Here is a 17,696-nt window from a genome sequence, read left to right as displayed (position 1 = left end):
TTAAACCCCGTCCATTTTCACTCCCCAGAGATGCCTTGTAAAAATGGAAAAGGTTCAGAAGTGCTTTTTTTTTATTGTATAAATCAAAGCGTAGCGTTGTCTATCCTCATCTGACACCTGCCTCCAGAGCAAATGTTTATTTAAATTGATATTTTGACAAAATCAATCCCGTAGCGTTTTTAAAGCTTGAGCGCGTCGGTCTATTTTGAGTGCTCGTCCCCACCGTTAGCTATGAGGCTGCAGGGGGTGCTTTCATGTGCGGGGTGCCTGGTGTGACCTCCGCTGCCTTCCCAGCATCCTCTCTGTCGGTCAGGCCAACGGGGAGATCGCCCTCTGACACAAGCGGCTGGTTTCACACACGGATTAAACCTAGCCCTGGACTAAACCGCGTCTTCCGTGCAGAATCTCCGTTCAAAATTGAGTTTTCTCTCGGGCTCCCATTAATCTGCATCTGTGAAACCGGCCCCAAATGTTTCTCTCCATCTCATTTAAATTGCAGTTCAGAATTTTAGCAGACGCTATTATCCAGAGCAACGCTAGAGGTCTAAAAGTCACGAATGCAGATGAAACTGCCCATTATTTGGCGAAGAAGTTGATGTATTTTTGACGACTCGTTTCACCCTGACTGGAGCCCTGGTCTGAATGCTCTCTGGTGGCACTTCTGTCAGTGGTGTTATCTTGACCCGTGGCCCACCAGAGTGCATTGATGTTTAGAAGAGAGACATGCTCATTTTGTTTGACGGAGAGCAGCAGTACAGAAATCTCTCCATGCTAGAAATCGCTCCATGCCCCCCCGCCCCCCCCATTCGGAGCCTTGGGCTGCTACGGTTTGTTCAGGACAGTGGTGAACAGGGATACATTACTGAAAAGGCTTCAGGGTCATTTGGGTTAAGGTTTCTTAAGCACAGCGAAAGGCTCTCCCTCGCCATACAAAGGCTATGTAAATGTGGGAGATGGTCCGCTCGTTTGTTTGCTATGTTTGTGAGTTTGTGTAAAGGGACAGGATTTTGATTTGTATGAGCATTTTGCAAGGAACGCCCCCCAATCATGTTGAGTACAATGAAATTCCCACTGTAATCAGTTCTGAGGCTGTCTGAAATGCTCTTCATGTTTTGATCCATACAGGAGAACCTCACCTTGGGGGTTATTACGGGGGTCTTGCATTGGCCACAGACTCGGAGGGTATCGCTTTGCTGTTGCGGCATCCTGTTCACCAGATGGCTCAACTGCTGGAGCTTCTACGATGTAGATCCCGGTCCAGTTTTTCCGAACTGAACCGGGTTGAGTTTCTAGCCTCGATTTGACCCTCTGTGCTGACACGCTGCTTCCAGCTTGCCTCGAGCTTGTCCCCAATTTTTCTGCATGTTCATCCGTGTAATTTAGACATTTGCATCCTAAACTAGTGCCTCCCTGATTTCCGCCTCTGACTTCATTTGTATTGACAGTTGTTTAGGAGTTGTGAAGAAGGGAAAATGCAGTGAATCTGTCCATGTGAATGATAGATGTTGGAAGAGGTGTACTGGATGTAATCTCTGACCTTGCAGTGAGCTCCGTAATGTTTGGGACAGAGGCATATTTTTGTTTTTTCCTGATTTGGCCCTTGTAATCAAACACTTCTCATTGGGCTAAAGTGCATATCAGCTTTTATTAAAGGGAATTTTTATATTGGCATCACCCTGTTGAAATGACAGCGCTTTTTAGACATAATTAGTCACTCCCATCGTTTCATAATTTCTCAATTTGCTATTTTTGTAAATGTATTGAATGTATTTTTTCAGCCAGTTTATGTGAGAGAGATTCATATAGGCTATACGCACACTTGTATATTGGGCCCAGTTGTGTAGTTTCAGCCTTGTGGAGCTGTTGTCTTAAGAGAGCGCTCGCTGGCTGAAGCTCTGGTGTCTGTACCTGGAATGGTTCTCCTGTGACCGCACTGCGCGGCCTGTGGGGCCGGGTCTGTGTGGCCCCCCCCAGCTCCCTGCTGGATCACCCCGTCAATGCGCTGTGGCTCCCGCACGGCAGAAGGGCTCAGGCCGCCTCGCTCCGCTCCACTCTGACGCTCCTTCTGCCGCTCCGCTCTGCCGCATGCTGAGCGTTCATCCGCACGGCGCGATGCCCTGTGGCCGCGCATAGGGGCAGCCTGAGACGCATTTTGAATTAGGGCTCACACGGGCGGTTTTAAACCCGCGTTTTTATTATGTGGACAGCACGGGTGATATTGGCTCAGGCGGTAAGAGCAGTCGTCTGGCAGTCGGAGGGTTGCTGGTTCGATCCCTCCCTGGGTGTGTCGAAGTGTCCCTGAGCAAGACACCTGGGCCTAACGCCTGAATGCTCCTGAAGAGGGTTGGTGCCTTGCATGGCAGCCAATCACTGTTGGTGTGTAAGTGTGTGTATGAACGGGTGATTGAGAAGCATCACTTGTACAACTCTTTCGATATATAAATGCCGACCATTTACCATTTACCCACAATGACTTCCCAAAGCTTGAAATGCCGAATTTGTCAGATGGTGTTTGCGAGTCGCCTGTGGGAGTAACTGGTCCCTGGTACAGGTATGCAGGGTTAACACGAAGGGCGCTTCATTCGCAGAAAGAGTGATGGGGTGAGGCAGCAGCTGCTGATGGATGTTGCGTGTGCGTTGTGGGTGATTGAGTGGCTCCGTTATGGGAAGGTCAGCAGAGCTCGTCCTGCTAAATCGGGATTTTGCCCCCGCTGTGCCGCTCGCGTCCCGGGAAGCAGAGGAACGGCCTGAGACTTAGACCGAGTGCCGGGGCGGTGTCGGGCCGGGGCGGTGTCGGGCCGAGGCGCTGTCGAGCCCGGTCCACAGAGGTCAACTCCTCGGAAAACCAGAACCGTGTTGGAAAATCCTCACCACGAGGCCGGAAAGCAGACCCAAGGCCTTCATGCATCGATCTTTCACAGGAGCGTGAAGGACAGGGCCTTCACAGAGAGGGGTGGGGGCTGCTTTAGCCTGAGGTGCACTTGCTTTGCGTAGATACCGGTGAGGGAGGGGAGCCCGGCCCTGTGTGTGCAATGCCTGTGTGCCTGCAGCACTGCGTTTACCTCAGCCTAAGGTGAATGCCAGTCAAATGCACATAGTGGCCTGCAGGCAGCAGATGCTAGTCAAGTTAAACTGGATTTTCCAGCGATTGGAGAGATTGGACTGCAGCTTGTGACTTGGGGAAATGTGGCTGATTTCGTAGCGAGTTTCTCACCGGGCACCGCGCTGTTCTGTCCCGGAGGCCGGCTGAAGGTTTGTGTTGGTCACCGGCCGGGATTTGAAAGCAGCATTTGTCACAGGTATCAAGGCTGCTGATGTCAGCTCTGCGGACTTCCAATGCCCCCCCGCCTGCTTCAGTGTGTCTGAGTCCCGTGTCACGCTTTTGTGTCTGAGGTTTAGATTTTATTTGCGCCGCGGTAGTAATTCTTAACTGGGCGGCCGCAGGAAGTAATCCCTCTTAACCCCCCCCCCCCCCCCGTCACGTTAGCGGGGCAGAACCCAGTCATAGGGAGATTTTAGTGCGGATAAATTTCCACCCCGAGCGCAAATTCCACATGATTTATCACCCAGCCACCAGCGCTCTGACTTGTCAACGTAACCAGTAATTTTATATTGCAGCGGTTGCTCATTTGCGTGTTAGCGTCCTGCGCGGCTGTCAGAGTGCAGGCCGGGGCTGTTCCCCCGTCTGAGAGAGGAGGAGGAGGATGTGCACTTGCTTGGAAAATGTAAATGTATATTGAAATGCAAATTTCACAGCGGATGAGCGGCCTTTTCATAAATCTTGTGAATCAGTGGTGCAAAAGCTTCTTCAAATTGTTATGTTGGGGATTTACAAATCATTAAAAAAAAAAAAAAACGGTGTCAAGAATAATTATATCTGTTGTAATCGTTCTGTCAAAGAATGGATAACTGGTACCATTCTAATTTTGTGTGACATGGTTATTTACATGTGTAATTGAGTGGGGTTTCAAACACCATTTACCTGTTCGCTTATCTACACTCAGGGTCCTTCCGTTTTCTTTCTGGCGAGTTAATGTGGGATATTTTTCCGTCTTTGCAGGGTTGATGCACGAATTCTCGCAGCAGTCAAAGGTTGCGCGATTGAAACTTTTGCCCTTTCCACATTTGCATGTGCAACAGTTTCTCTCCCGTACGTGTGACCACTTTCTCAGGGAAATAAACCGTCCCATCTGTTCTCCTGAGATCAGCTCCGCCCGCCGGCCTGCAGTTCTTCACACTAATAATATGATAGAAGTGTGTGGCAAAGTGCCGCCAATGTCCAGCCAGAAAGCATGGTGAGAACACGCTGTGATAATTTGAAAAACCCCGCCCCGATAGCTTTTGGAACTCAGTCGCTAGTGAAAGCCTTGGTCTTCTCGCCATCGAAACGCCTGCTGTGAACGTGTACCTTGACAGTTTGATGAATATTTTTTTAATATTCCTCTGGACCATATCGCCCTGGCGATTGCGTGTCGCAGTGTGCTCTGAACTGTGGTGTTTTCAGCTCTTTTCAAGCCTGCGTCAGGTGCGGGATGAAGAGTAGGGAGCGATTCGAGGCTCATTTCGGTACAATTCAGCTGTAAATGGCAGCGTTTACCCTGGCGCTCTCTCTCCACATCACAGCCCTCCTTCTCCACTGCCATCACATCTCACAGCACTGATGCCGTACGTTATTTTATGTTTTATTTATTTATTTATTTTTTGGGTGATCTATTCCAAAAAAATATATATTTTTGCCGTAATGGTCTCCTTCAGGAGCAAGGGCTAACAAACCTGTTTGTGTGGAGAATGCAACCTAAAGGAACGAAACCGGGGGGGGCTCCTTAGGGAACGGTGGACTCGCCCCAGCTGTAGGAAGTGTCTTTAGGCCCAAGTCTGTCTGACCACTTCCATGGGCCTGATGTTCTCCTGCTTTTCCCCCATGTTGTTTGTTTAGGTACAAAATTCAAAGATGGGAAATCATGGGTGCTAAATGAACATGAAGTCAAGGGTCAAAGTACCTGGGATTAACTGCTTGGGGTGGTGGTCGGGGGGCATTTCTAAAAAGCTCTGGGTAAGAGTACCCTTAAATGAAAGCAGAGAATGCCCAAGATGGAGTGGAGTACAGAGCCAAACCAAGCACATTCTGCGGCTGTTTCTCAGTGCGCTTTGACGGCTGAATTCAGTCTCTTGTGCTGGAAGCAGGCGGTATTCACATTTTCAGTCTGACAGCTTTATTTCTGATATTTCTGGAGCGCTTTTGGGTTGTTATCAGCTCCTTCTCCTTGCAGTCCAGCTGGTTCCTTTAAAAAAAATGACATTCTGATCCTGACGGACGTTCCTGTGATAAAGCGTCATGGCTCGAGGGCCCCTGTCTGATTCGTTAGTCATCAGATTCTGTACGCTAGTATGAGCAGAAAGCCGTACATGCGTGCTAGCCATCTGTTTTAGAACCTAATTGCTTCTTGCTTTTGGCCGTTTGTGCACATGTGTGATGCACGATAAAGGCAGTGTTTATGCAGTATTTGACAGCTTACGTTTGCAGCTTATGTTTCCAGTGTCAGTTTGCCGGAACTCGCCGTAGCGGTCTTCTTGGGTGTTCTGTGGAGTCTGTATGGTGGTTCAGTTGTGTAGTTTCAGCCTTGTGGAGCTGTTGTCTTAAGAGAGCGCTCGCTGGCTGTAGCTCTGGTGTCTGTAGCTCTGGTGTCTGTAGCTCTGGTGTCTGTAGCTCTGGTGTCTGTACCTGGAATGGTTTGCCTGTGGCCGCACTCCCCGGCTGGGTCCCTGCGGTCTGCCGGTTCAGCGTCTGAAACGTTAAGTGCTAAGGTGTGTCCCATTCCGCATTCACAGGTACATTCTGTATGTTATCTTCAGACACTGGCCAATCTGCATTTAAGTCGGTAACGACGCAAGACCTTCCGCGTTCTGTGTTTATTACGAGTTGACATTTCGTTGCTTTGCACGTCAGGGATGTGGGTCGTGGATTTCAAAGAACAGAAAGGGAAACAGAAACGCATTGTGTACCGGACTGTTTAACAAGTCGCTTGCTACGTTGCCTTTTTTGGAAGAACCCGAGCGTCTTGGGTGCCAGGACTTTTTCTTGTGCGACGTGGCCGTTTGTAGCCCACAGATGTATTCCTCGCTGTGCTCAGCAGAGCCTGGCTTTGTCAGCGGTGTTTTTCAGGGTTCCCCGGGCGTGTGCGGTGCTGCAGTAGCACGCTGGACAGCTGGCCCCTTGGCCACACGGCAGGGCTAAGTGACCCCTTACAGTGGAGGTGTTAGTCACTTAACCCTTTAGGCAGTACAAATTAGCTCATTTCCTGACGTCACGTTAAATTGACAATATTTACTTTGTTGTTCACATGTCCTCCGGATGCTAAGTGACCCTGTTGCACAATGGCACAATGGCAGCTGAGCTAGGTGTGTGCTAATGTTTTTGCGTGCGTGTTTGCATGTAACCTCAGGGACACATACTGTGAATGTGTGAGATGTTCTCTAGCTACAGAACCCATATAAGGTACATATTCTCTGTCCTAGCTCCAGGAACATTACCCCCCTGCACCCCACCGTTTCGCAGATATAGGGGACCCAGGCTGCCCCAGGCTTCATTAACCACCAGGCTTCTCTCTCTGAGGATGAAATGAGCTGTCAACCTGACCTTTTTATCTAAGTGTGCTCGCATACGGACCGGCCATGGAGGCGCACAGCGGGACTGAGGCTGCTCTGTTGAAGTTGAAGATCACGATATCATTTGCATCATGTGTGATTGTAATGATAGCGCAGTAAGATTTTCAGTGTTAATTCAACTTAACCATACAAGTAGGGATCCAGTGGATTGATTTAATACTTTAATACATTTTCCTCCGCGGTGTCTGACACTACTACATTCTGCAATTTCCCTCCATCCAAGCTCAATCCATCCAAATGTTTTGCATTATAAAATGCCTTTGTGTTTTGAGCTTTAAACAAATTGTAACAGCCCTCTCCCAAAATCAAAAGTGCTTCTTGACGAAGCGAGGCTGGAGCATTTCATAGGAACTAAAAGTAAGCCCCTTTGCAGGAATATAAGCTGCCCTGGAGGGCATGAGTAACAGCGGTTAGTAGAGATGAGTAACAGCGGTGCGGACGTCCTGCTTTGAGTGCCTCGCATTAGTCTGGGCACATCCTGCTTTACAGCGCAGTCACTGATGCGAGCTGCAGTCAGCAAATCAGCTGTGGCAGCAGACCAGCCAATCGGAAAGCAGCTGGGCCCATTGCTCAGAGAAATGTCAGAAGTGATTCATGCATCGCGGAAACTGCCTGCACCACAATGAATTCTAAACGCGTTAGTTATAGCCCCGTATAGACCTGGGCTTCTTCGCCATCTTTCTGACACCGGAAGAGCATCTTTGATTGAGAAGAGATATCCGTTTAATTATTTGCCCTCAACAAAAGTAGCACAGCTAAAACAATGGGTTTGATGTGTTTGTTTAGAAAAAAAATGTTTTTTCTGTTGCTACTTAAGGTTGAATGCTTACTTGGGTAACAAGTTGATGTTATAAGACAACTAACTACATTTGTTCGGGAGATCTATTCGATGTCGAACATACAAGAGGCAAATTCTAACAGAGCCGTTTAAAGTGCTACTTGTGGCTCTTTCATAACATGATCAGAATATCGGCAGCATGCGGAGTGTGGCTGCTTTTATCATGCGTAATTGCCTTTGGTCTTTGAGTTTCAGTGAGTGCAAAGCAGGCATTAATAGAAATGAACAGGACACGTTGTTTAAAATCCTTAAACGTTTCCATGTCCCTACCCACAGTTGAGGCACAACGTCTGCATCTGAGAATCTGTCCGGAGCCTAATATTCCCGTAGCGTATTTAGCCTGGGCTATGTCTGCCCCCCTGACCGCTGAAAGGCATTCTGCTTCTCCATTACTGCATTTCACAAAAACCCTAATGAAAGGCAGGCAGAGGTCATGATCCACCGCGACCTCTATTCATTCAGTTTTCACAGTGGTGAGCAGTGCTTAATAAATCAATTATTCACTGCGACATTATTCACAGCAACGTCTCTTTACTTCCTGTTGGACCCTTTGATGGCTCCGATTCACCTTGAATGATTCACCGTGTTGCATTTATGTTCCTAGAAATTGCTTTTGCGTTGCTTATTGGTAACAGTATCACACATACACAGACACACACACACACACACATACACCCTCTCATTGTCCCTTTTGTGCCCTTAGAAATGTATCACTTATTGATAACCACATCTCTCTCTCACATAGACACACACACAAGCATAATCCTTGTGCCTTTTGTGCCCGTAGAAATGTATCACTTATTGATAACCACATCTCTCTCTCACATAGACACGCACGCACGCACGCACACTCCTTGCGCCTTTCCTGGCCCAACTAATGTGTCACTTGGCCCGCAGTCCTTTGCAACCCCGACTCGTGCGTTTGCAGCGATTACAGATCTTGCCAGCCGGCTTAACTCTGATTCAGCTCGTCACTCCGGGATGCCAAGGCTGACGAGGCACTGAACTTTAGAACATCCCGGTCACCTCAAATTAAACTGTCTGTCCCCTGAAAATTAACAAGGGCTTTGGAGAGCGCCGTCGCCCATCCTTTTTAAAGTCTGCCACCTGTTGCTCGTGGTTTTGGGATTAAAGTGCACTAAAAATACAACCGGCGGACTGACGGTGCTTGCGGCCAAAGTGCCGAGCGAACTCATAAAATTCCGATTTCATTTGGCTAATACGCGGGTTCTCGGCTGATGTCTGTGTTTTGATTCGGTTGTGAAAACAGTGTGTGACTGAATGAGCGAGCCCCTGGGCCGCGCCCGCACTAACCCTGTCCGCTCTGTGTGTCTTTCGCAGTGTGTCGAGGAGAGGCTGCCCTATGCTGCATTAGTGCCTGTGTGAAATGCTGGCCTGTCTGCCAGTAACAGGTGACCTTTCCCTCCGGCTTCTCTCCCACACGCAGATGAACACTGGACTTCAGAAATGTGAGTGCCTCCTACGCCCCTCCGTCTTGATAAAAAGATTTCTTAACGAGTCTCCCGTGAGCCCTGATTACTGCTTTTAAATAATCGCCGTTGTGCGGGTATATTGAATTTCTGTGTTTTATTAAAAAATTGACTTAACATTGCATTTGCCATTTTGCCCAGATGTTCGTATGAATGAACGAAAGCTCTATTGTTCTGTTTTAAGATGGCCACACTGCCACAAAGCTTATTCTGTGGCAGTAGCTGCATGCTTCAATAAGACAAATGCACAAAGAGCCTTATTTACTCAGGAATTAAATGCTCATTTTTACAGCTGAAATGTTGAGCAATGAAAACACTTGACACTCCTGTGACAGGTGTGAGGGGGGGAAGCCTGTGCTTTTTTGTGTTGTGAGAGTCACTGGAAAATCCCCTTAGGGCAGACTTGCTGTTATTGACAGTGTTTTGATGTTTTTAAATACAGGAGTCTCAACATAACCTTTGGCGCCCCTTATATTATCAAAACATGTCCTTTGCACCGCCTTGTGTAAATTGGAATTGTGCTTTAAGTAAAAACATTACTTTAAATAAAATAATTAGTCCGGTTAACCCCTCCTTCATCCACAGAATGAGATGTAAATATTAGTGGAAGGCGGTCTGTTACCTTTGGTGCCCTCTCTGTAGCGTGGAGCGACCCGCCTCGCCGTGTCGCTTCGTAATTGGCCTTCACACCGAGACGCCGGTGGTCTGGAGACGGCCTGTCTCTGGGTTAGCAATTGCTGCCACAAAATGAATTGCTTCTCGGGGGCCCAATTTGTCACAGTGACTTTAAAACTAATTTGGGAGCCCTGCTTTTGGAAGTGCATTCAGCAATGAGCAACGGCGTGGCCAGCTGGAGGAAGCTGGAGATAAGGAGGTCGGACGCTCGGTGTAAGATTTCTATAGATATACCAGTTTCATTGGCAGCAGGAAACTGTGCTAAAAAAAAAAGTTGAAAGAAAAGCGAATTGGCATTGGCTGTTCAAAGATGCCGAACGGTGTCCAGAACGGCTGAAACAAGCTCACCGCATGCCGCCGGGTGTGAGCCTGTACATTGTTTTGAATTCCTGTTTCTGGTCCAGTAAACCGCACTAGATTCTTTGTGTTCAGTACATCAGCCTTTGTCCCGTCTCACAGCTACAGCATGTTCAGCAGTGCCACCATATGGGCCAGGATTTAGGTCAAATAATGCAAGTTTAACCAAGCTGATTACCACGTATATAATTTTAAAGGCGTTATCTATAATATAAAATAATGCCATGTTAAAGTGTAGAAATGAGCTTGGTGTATAAATGTACTGGTGGACAGTGTTGGGGGTAATTTCATCCAAGTGGCTGTTTACTTGGCACCAGCTTTCCCTTATAATTATATTCTGTAATCAAAGCAACTGTTAATTTGCCATGTACCTTGAAGTGAACCCCTCACATTTAACCACGTTCACCTCGTATGAGAAGGCCGCACGAGCAGACATCAGTGGGACACGGCCACTGTTGCAGCGTGTTTAATTTAAGCGGTCTGGGAAAGGACGTGTTCTGCACTTTGTGACCGGGTGAGGATGCTCGGGGTCTAAACGGGTGCAGCGCTCCAAACCTTGCATGACACAGCTGAATTGGGCACGGCAATTAAGTGCAAAAGTCACATTCATTTCCTGCCTGGCTCACAGTAGGCCGCCCAATGCAATTAGGCTGTTTTTGTGGTAACAGTGGGATCCATTTGAACATGCCCATGGACATTTCTCTGAGGATGGGGAAACGCCACAATCGTTTAATTTCCTCTCACTGCGCCAGCAATGAGTCCCATCCCGTGTTGGTCTTGTTACTTTACTGCTGGAGTTTAATCCTGTGTGTCACGCACATTGTGTTTAGATTCAGTGCAGCCCCCCCCCCCCACTTTGCGTTTACGGTAGTGGCCCTGGCTACTGCAGTTGTCATGGTGCCTTTGATTTAGTCTCCTCCCTCAGGATAGTTTACCGTTTTCTTATTGGCCAATCGGCAGCTAGCTAATAAATTGCTTGCAGCTAGCATCATGGCTATTAAAAATGAATGTTGCCCTTTCCCCGGTGGTGCTTCTAATCATGGGACTCCATTTTGAAGCGTTAGCCATCGAATGTGCATCTGCACCTCTTCTGCTAAGGTGTATAGCTGTTGCCCAAGTAGTGTTTTCTGTATACCTGGCACATTCAGGTGCATAGTGCCCCTTTTAATTATAACGTAATTGTGTTGAGCATGCCTAATGTCATGAACAGAAGTTTTTCTTGGTTCAGTTAGCACCACAGTCAGCTCCCATTACCAAATTAGAGAGATATTGTAATGGCGACACTAAAAGGAGATTTTGTTTTTGTCATTTTGCCGATCTGTCACAGTAGTGCTTCCACAGATTCTTTGCCTAGATTTCACTTACTCAGAAAGGTGTTCTCACCAAATTCAGGGGTGTAATTGTAATTGTGTTGTACGGGTACATACCAAATGCATTGCGTGACATGGATATGAATTATGATCCTGCACTTTTGAGATCTGCACATGGCCAATTCATTCAGCTGCCAAAAGGGCTTCATGCGGATGCATGGTAATTGCTGACATGACTATTTCCAACCGAGCATTGAGCGATAGATGAACCATCTAGTCCTGAAAAGGACAGTGATTTACCCCATGCCCTGCAGAAAAGCAGTCGTTTGGCTTTGCAGGTGTAAACTTGAGAAGGACACCTCCAGGGTGAAAATGGCACCAATCTTGCCAGACCCCCTTTATGTTGACCCCGTGTGGCTTTTGGATCCTGTTTCTGAAAGGCAGAATGGCTTGACGAGGCCTTTCCCCAAACTGCCTTTAGGTATAATTTTACCAGTGAAGTGGCCTTCAAGCTCTCCTGCCAGCTGTCTGATACGGAGGAGAGCGATTATTCGGTGCCTTCTGTTCCGTGATGAACTGTGTCCATGTGTCACCCCGATTAATGAGGAATGTGGCTTCTTGTTTTCAAATGAGGAGCCATATTTAATAAGCCAGATAAATAATTCAACAATTATAAATTATATAAATGACTTCACATATCCAGCATATTAACGGGGCTGAAAATGTGGGATTATACTATAAATTAACTAGAGAGAACGTGCTTTATAGAAGTAAAAGCTCTGTGCTGTTTTTGATGGCCTGTTTTGTAGTGAATTGTGTGTTTCAGGTCGATGGAGCTCCGTTTTCTGTTCTCACAATGACGAAAGACTCGTTAAAATGATTTGTTTGTGGCGAACTTCCATCGTTAGATTAAACGGCTAATCGTCAACGTGAAGCATGCGCTTTTCCGTCTTGTGTTCGGGCCTAAACTGGCCTTCTCTTTTGTCTTTCTGTCTCGCTCTCTAGGGGACACTACACAGAAAATGAGATCTGCACAGTATCCAACCCCAGCGGAACTGGATGCCTATGCTAAGAAAGTTGCCAACAGCCCGCTGACGATAAAGATCTTCCCAAACAGCGTCAAGGTTCCCCAGCGGAAGCACGTGCGCCGCACCGTCAACGGCCTGGACACGTCCAGCCAGCGCTACAGCCCGTACCCCGCCCCGGCCAGCGCCAGGGCCGGCCTGCTCGCCGTCGTCAAGGGCCCCCTCAAAGGGATCCTCAAAGGCTTCGAGGGCGGCCGGGCGCGTCTGCTCTCCGAGGTCGCCATGAACCCCCCCTCCGGGCCCTACGGCTCCCAGAGCACTTTAAACCTCCCCCAGACTGTCCCCCACCCCCAGGGCCTCCCCCGGGGCCGTGCCCTCCCCCCGCAGCAGGGCCTGGGGCACCCGCAGAGCCTGCAGCAGCAGCAGCAGGGCCTGTCCCATCCCCAGAGTCTGCAGCAGCAGCAGCAGCAGCAGCAGCAGCAGCAGCAGCAGGGCCTGTCCTGTGCCCAGACCTTACACCAGCAGCAGCAGCAACAGCTGCAGCGCCAACAGACCCTGCAGCAAACGCTGCAGCAGCATCAACAAAAGCTGCAGCAACAGGCGCTGCAGCAGCAGCAAACGATGCAGCAGCAAACGATGCAGCAGCAGCAGACGATGCAGCAACAGCAATCGTTGCAACAGCAGTCAATGCAGCAACAACAATCGTTGCAGCAGCAGTCAATGCAGCAGCAGCAAACGATGCAGCAGCAGGCTCTGCAGCGCCAACAGACTTTGCAGCAGCAGCAGCAGCAGCAGCAGCAGCAGCAGCAGACACTGCAGCAGCTGCAGGCGGGCCTGCCCCACCCGCAGACGTTACAGCAGCCGCCGGCTCCGCAGGGCCCCAGGCACCTCCCCGGCATGGCCCAGCACCCGCAGGCCGCGGCCCAAGCACAGAGCCTCCAGCACCCCGCCGGCCTGGGCCCCCTGCCCCCCGGCGTCCTGCACGGCCCCAGGAAGCTGGCGGACGGCGACGCCCCGCCCAACGTGACCGTGTCTACCTCCACCATCCCGCTGTCCATGGCGGCGGGGCGGCAGCAGGGCCGGCGGGCGGACCTGAGCAGCATCGTGCTGCAGATCAGCCAGTTCTGCCAGCCGCGGGCCGGCGCCAGCGCTACCTCAGTGTGCGAGGGGCAGATCGCCAACCCCAGCCCCATCAACCGCAACCTGCTCATCAACGCCAGCTCCCGCGTGTCCGCCCAGCACCCCGGCGCCCTGCCGGCCTGCGCCCTGGGCCCCGCCGACAAGCCGCCCGCCGCCGCCAACCGCATGCCCGTCTACCACCCTGACGTGAAGCAGCAGCGGGGCTGGACCCAGCACCACCTCGCCCACCTGCAGCAGCACCTCTCCGAGGAGGGCCACCCCTGCGCCCGGCTGCCCGTGAGCTTCCCCCCGCAGGACCCGTGCGCCGGCCAGCCCTACAGCCTCAAGCCCCCGGCCGAGAAGCCCACGCCCTCCCCGCCCGTCAACGGCATGCCGCCGGGGGTGGTGCCCTACGGCAACGGGCACTACTTCCAGCCCGTGTGGAACGGCGTCCTGCCCACGCCCAACAGCGACGGCTCCGGCTCCCAGGACCTGGCCATGCCGTTCCACGGGGGCCCACCGGGGGGCGCTGTGGACTGCGGCCCGGGACCCCAGTACAGGGCCGGCGCCGGCTCCTCTGGCCAGACTAACGTGATGCAGAGCATGGAGTACATGGGCGGGGAGTACCAGCCGCCCTGCTTCCGAGACCAGAGCCTGGGCATGCACAGGCCCCCTATGGGCAGAGCTCCAGAGCCGGGAGACGCTAGAAATACTCATATTCAGGTTCCAGGGTACAGATAAGCTACAATTTTTTGTGTGTACACTTATCGATCTTTTAGTCTTAAGAAATACATAAAAATGAATGAATTAAAATGAAGCTAACTTAAAAATGAAAAAAAAAGTATATATATACATATCTATATATATTTAAGAGCAAGCAGTGTTTTCGTTGTTGTCAATCTTGCAAGTGATCAATTGAAACGTTTTCTAAATAACGACGCTCCTTAATATTACTTGCTTGGTAGAGAAACGAGCCGTTTTCTCCTGCGTTTTAAATCGGCTTCATTTCCCATTTTTTCTCGCCGTCTATCATCCATGTTATAGTGCACCCGCGTCCGTTTCCATTTCATTTGGCTTCCAAGCTAGGAGCAGCTGGAAGTGTATTAATCCTGGTGGTGGTGGTGGTATTATTATTATTATTATTATTATTATTATTATTATTATTTTGTCACGACACGTTTTTGCACAGATGCGTAACTGCTCAGTGCTGTTGGTGTTCTCCTGCCATGCGGGCCCATGAAGCTCCGTCTGTATCTGCTGTTGTTGACGGTGGCACAAGCCCTATTCGGCACCGTCTCCCACCGACACGCCTTTTCCTAGTCCTCACCCGCGCTGAACCAGCCAAAAACGTCTCCTGACCGTTCAGCGCGACTGCCTCACCCAAACGCAATTTGCCAAAGCTTTTCCACCCCAGTATGAATTTATACACTGAGAATATTGCTGGACCTCAAATCGACTTTGCATAGGTTAACCAGGCAATAAAACGGACGCAGACGTGAGCGTTGGGCAGGGTGTCTGCCCTTCCACACAAGATATCCTATTGTTGCAGTCGTTTTTAGCGGCATTGGTGTGCGCTGATAAGGACGTTGTCCGCACTTGAAATGTCATGTTATCATTTAAATTCAGCCGTTACTTAAAATGAAACGTAGCATATACTGATGTGAACTTTAAGCAGTTGGTCATGGTTATAAAAAGAAATATATACATATATTATATACATGCATGGCCATGTTCTATCCTCAGACAGTGGTCCTTCATAAATCCTTTTGATTGTGTTAGTTGTACCTGCCACACAATAACATGTCGTATTTTGCTTTGAATTCCACCTTAGTGAGTTCAGAAAATGTGTGCTCTCAACCAGTAGTTTTGCTGAAATATACCGTTAGAATTGTGTTTTTATGAGGGGGAATGAGCCAAGAGATGCATAAAATGTAACAGTTTTCAGAAGAAAAGTATATTGAGGCATGGTGGATTTAGATGTCCATGCCTGTGTATGTTTTCTCCTTTGACCAATTTTAATGGGACTGCTGACCTTTCCCCCTTAAGTTTACATTTTATTTTATTTGCTCTTTAGTAAGAATCAAATGTTAATTTGGCTCTCCAGAGGACATAAACTGACACTTTGTACATGTTTAGTGTTAATACATGTTTATTATTACTACTTCTTATTTAAGTTATTTTTGAAAGGGGACTGTTAAATATGTTCAATCAGGTCGATGGCCAAGACTGGTTCTCGCTTAAGTGAAGCTATCTCATATCAGGTGTTTGTACAGACGATTAGCACCCTTGGGAAAGGAGGGAAGTTGACGTTCTCTCAAACACTACAATGCAGGAACAAATTCAGGCGTCCGTCTACATGGAGTTTCTCATGCATTCAAGTACCGCCAAGTTCATTGGTATTGTGCAACATTGTTGTTGTTTTTTTCTTTGTTTTTTTGAGTGGGACAGCCTCGTGTTTGAAAACAACTTTGGAAGTTGTAGCATTCTTTTTTTGTCATTTTAACAAAAACTTGAATTACTGAAATGTGAGAGATGGGGTTGGTTTGTTGGGTTGGGAGTTAAACATTTGGAAGACTAAACTTTCTGCCAAACCTGACATAGTATCTAACAGATTAGTACTAATCATAAGTACAAGCCAAATCAATCTTTTTATATTTTTTCCGCTTTTTGCTAAAATAATGTAAGTTAGACTTAGTTGCTACTAATATGTAAATGAAGAGTTACCCCGACCATATGTGAAAAAAGCAAATTGATCACTTGCAACTGCAGGAAGTTAAAGAGGACTTTCTCAGAAGCAGAAGAGCAAATATATTGTTTATTTTAATGTACACTGGTTTCATTACTTTTACTACTGTGTTTTAAAAGGAACTATTCTCTGAATGTTGCCGGTGACTGTGGGTTTGTGTAGCGTTTGTGGGCAGACCCACACAGTCTCCCTCCCAGACAACCCTCAAAAAAAGCCTTAAGTATTTGGTCCTGGGACTTGAAAACAAGCATGTATTGATGGAAAGTGATGGCAAATTGACAGCATACGTTTCCTTCAGTTAATAATTCATTAGAAGTACAATGATTTCTTAAGTGACACGGAAATAAATGAGTGGTATTTTATTGTAATTACGTTTTATACTGTAGAGGTCTGTGTAGTCATGGGCTGTAACAAATGTCAAGATCTCAAAGCTTATTTTTATTTCCTTTGCATTTTCAGACTTTACTCTTTAATTTGTTATTTAACATGATTATAGTCTTAATTTGCTTTTGCAGACAAAAATAGGGCAGTGACTTATTTTTGATATTTCAAGGTTGGAGCACATTAGATATGAAGTGGAATACAGATGGAATATTCAAACCTTACTCAATTGAATTAAAAATGCACAAGTACATATTTTTTTTTTTTTTGAGCAAAAACCTGGACACAAATCTTTATTGAAACATGGGTTTTATCTCATTGCTCCCCGTGTCCCTCTTCTTTCTTTTTTTTTTTTGCCCTTTTGTTGCCTCCAATGTGCCTTGCCCCATAGACTGTGGTCGTATGGCAAACAAGTCGAGTCTAGGATCTGTGCCACCTTTTTACTCCCAACACTGCTGTGACAAAAAAAAAAAATAAATTTAAAATGTATGTTCTTCAGGGCAGTCCTAGAAAGATGTGACATTTAGGTAACATGTTACCAGGATGAACGTCATTCCTTGAAGTGTACAAGTGGGGTGTGAGATGGTCAACTGGAATGGAACAGGTTCTGACCAGTTTCTGTAAGTTTAGTTCACCAGGCTTAAAACCCATTAATTTTAGAGGAGTTCCCCTTTATGCTCCGACCTGCCCCTTAAACCTCAAGCGTGTGTCATTTCCCCCGGTTTTAATGAAGACTTCTCACAGCCTGAACGGGAGGGGGAATAAAGCTTGCTTATTGCATTTGTTTCTGTTAATCATGTGATGTTGCCTCCACTGGATTCAGTCATGGAAATAATGTGTGTTGTGTGTTTGGCACTCACACACACACACACACACACACACACACACACACACACACACACACATATTGCAATGTTCATAGTGGGAGGAGGCTAGTATACTTGACTACTGATACTGTGTTCCTTAACAGAATTCCTAATGTGTTACGGGTAACAAATAAAATATTTAAATTGGTGTAAGCTGTGTTCACAAGTGACAGGTGTTTTTGTCCCCCTGAGCCTGGCGATAGAGGTGAGGTTTGGTGGATGT

The 17,696-nt window shown here is 47.9% G+C and overlaps 1 protein-coding gene across 2 annotated transcripts in view; it reads left to right on the top strand.

Annotated features, from left to right (window-relative positions):
• Positions 1-17,696, top strand: part of LOC133107213 (protein FAM222B-like) — a 29,301-nt gene that overhangs the window by 10,795 nt on the left and 810 nt on the right. The window contains exons 2-3 of one of the 2 annotated variants that reach the window (XR_009704578.1): positions 8,846-8,973; positions 12,342-17,694. Coding sequence is in view for 1 of the 2 variants with exons in the window: in XM_061216163.1 (XP_061072147.1) it covers positions 8,892-8,973; positions 12,342-14,221 (1,962 nt within the window). In the remaining variant the exon portion in view is untranslated. Of the gene's footprint in view, positions 1-8,845; positions 8,974-12,341; positions 17,695-17,696 lie in introns of those variants that run through there. The other variant, XM_061216163.1, reaches the window with a different exon arrangement.

The sequence above is a fragment of the Conger conger genome, chromosome 13 (genome assembly GCF_963514075.1).
Source record: "Conger conger chromosome 13, fConCon1.1, whole genome shotgun sequence".
Lineage (NCBI taxonomy): Eukaryota > Metazoa > Chordata > Actinopteri > Anguilliformes > Congridae > Conger > Conger conger.
Note: the sequence above shows the minus strand (reverse complement) of the source record. Positions and strands in the feature narration are given on the sequence as shown.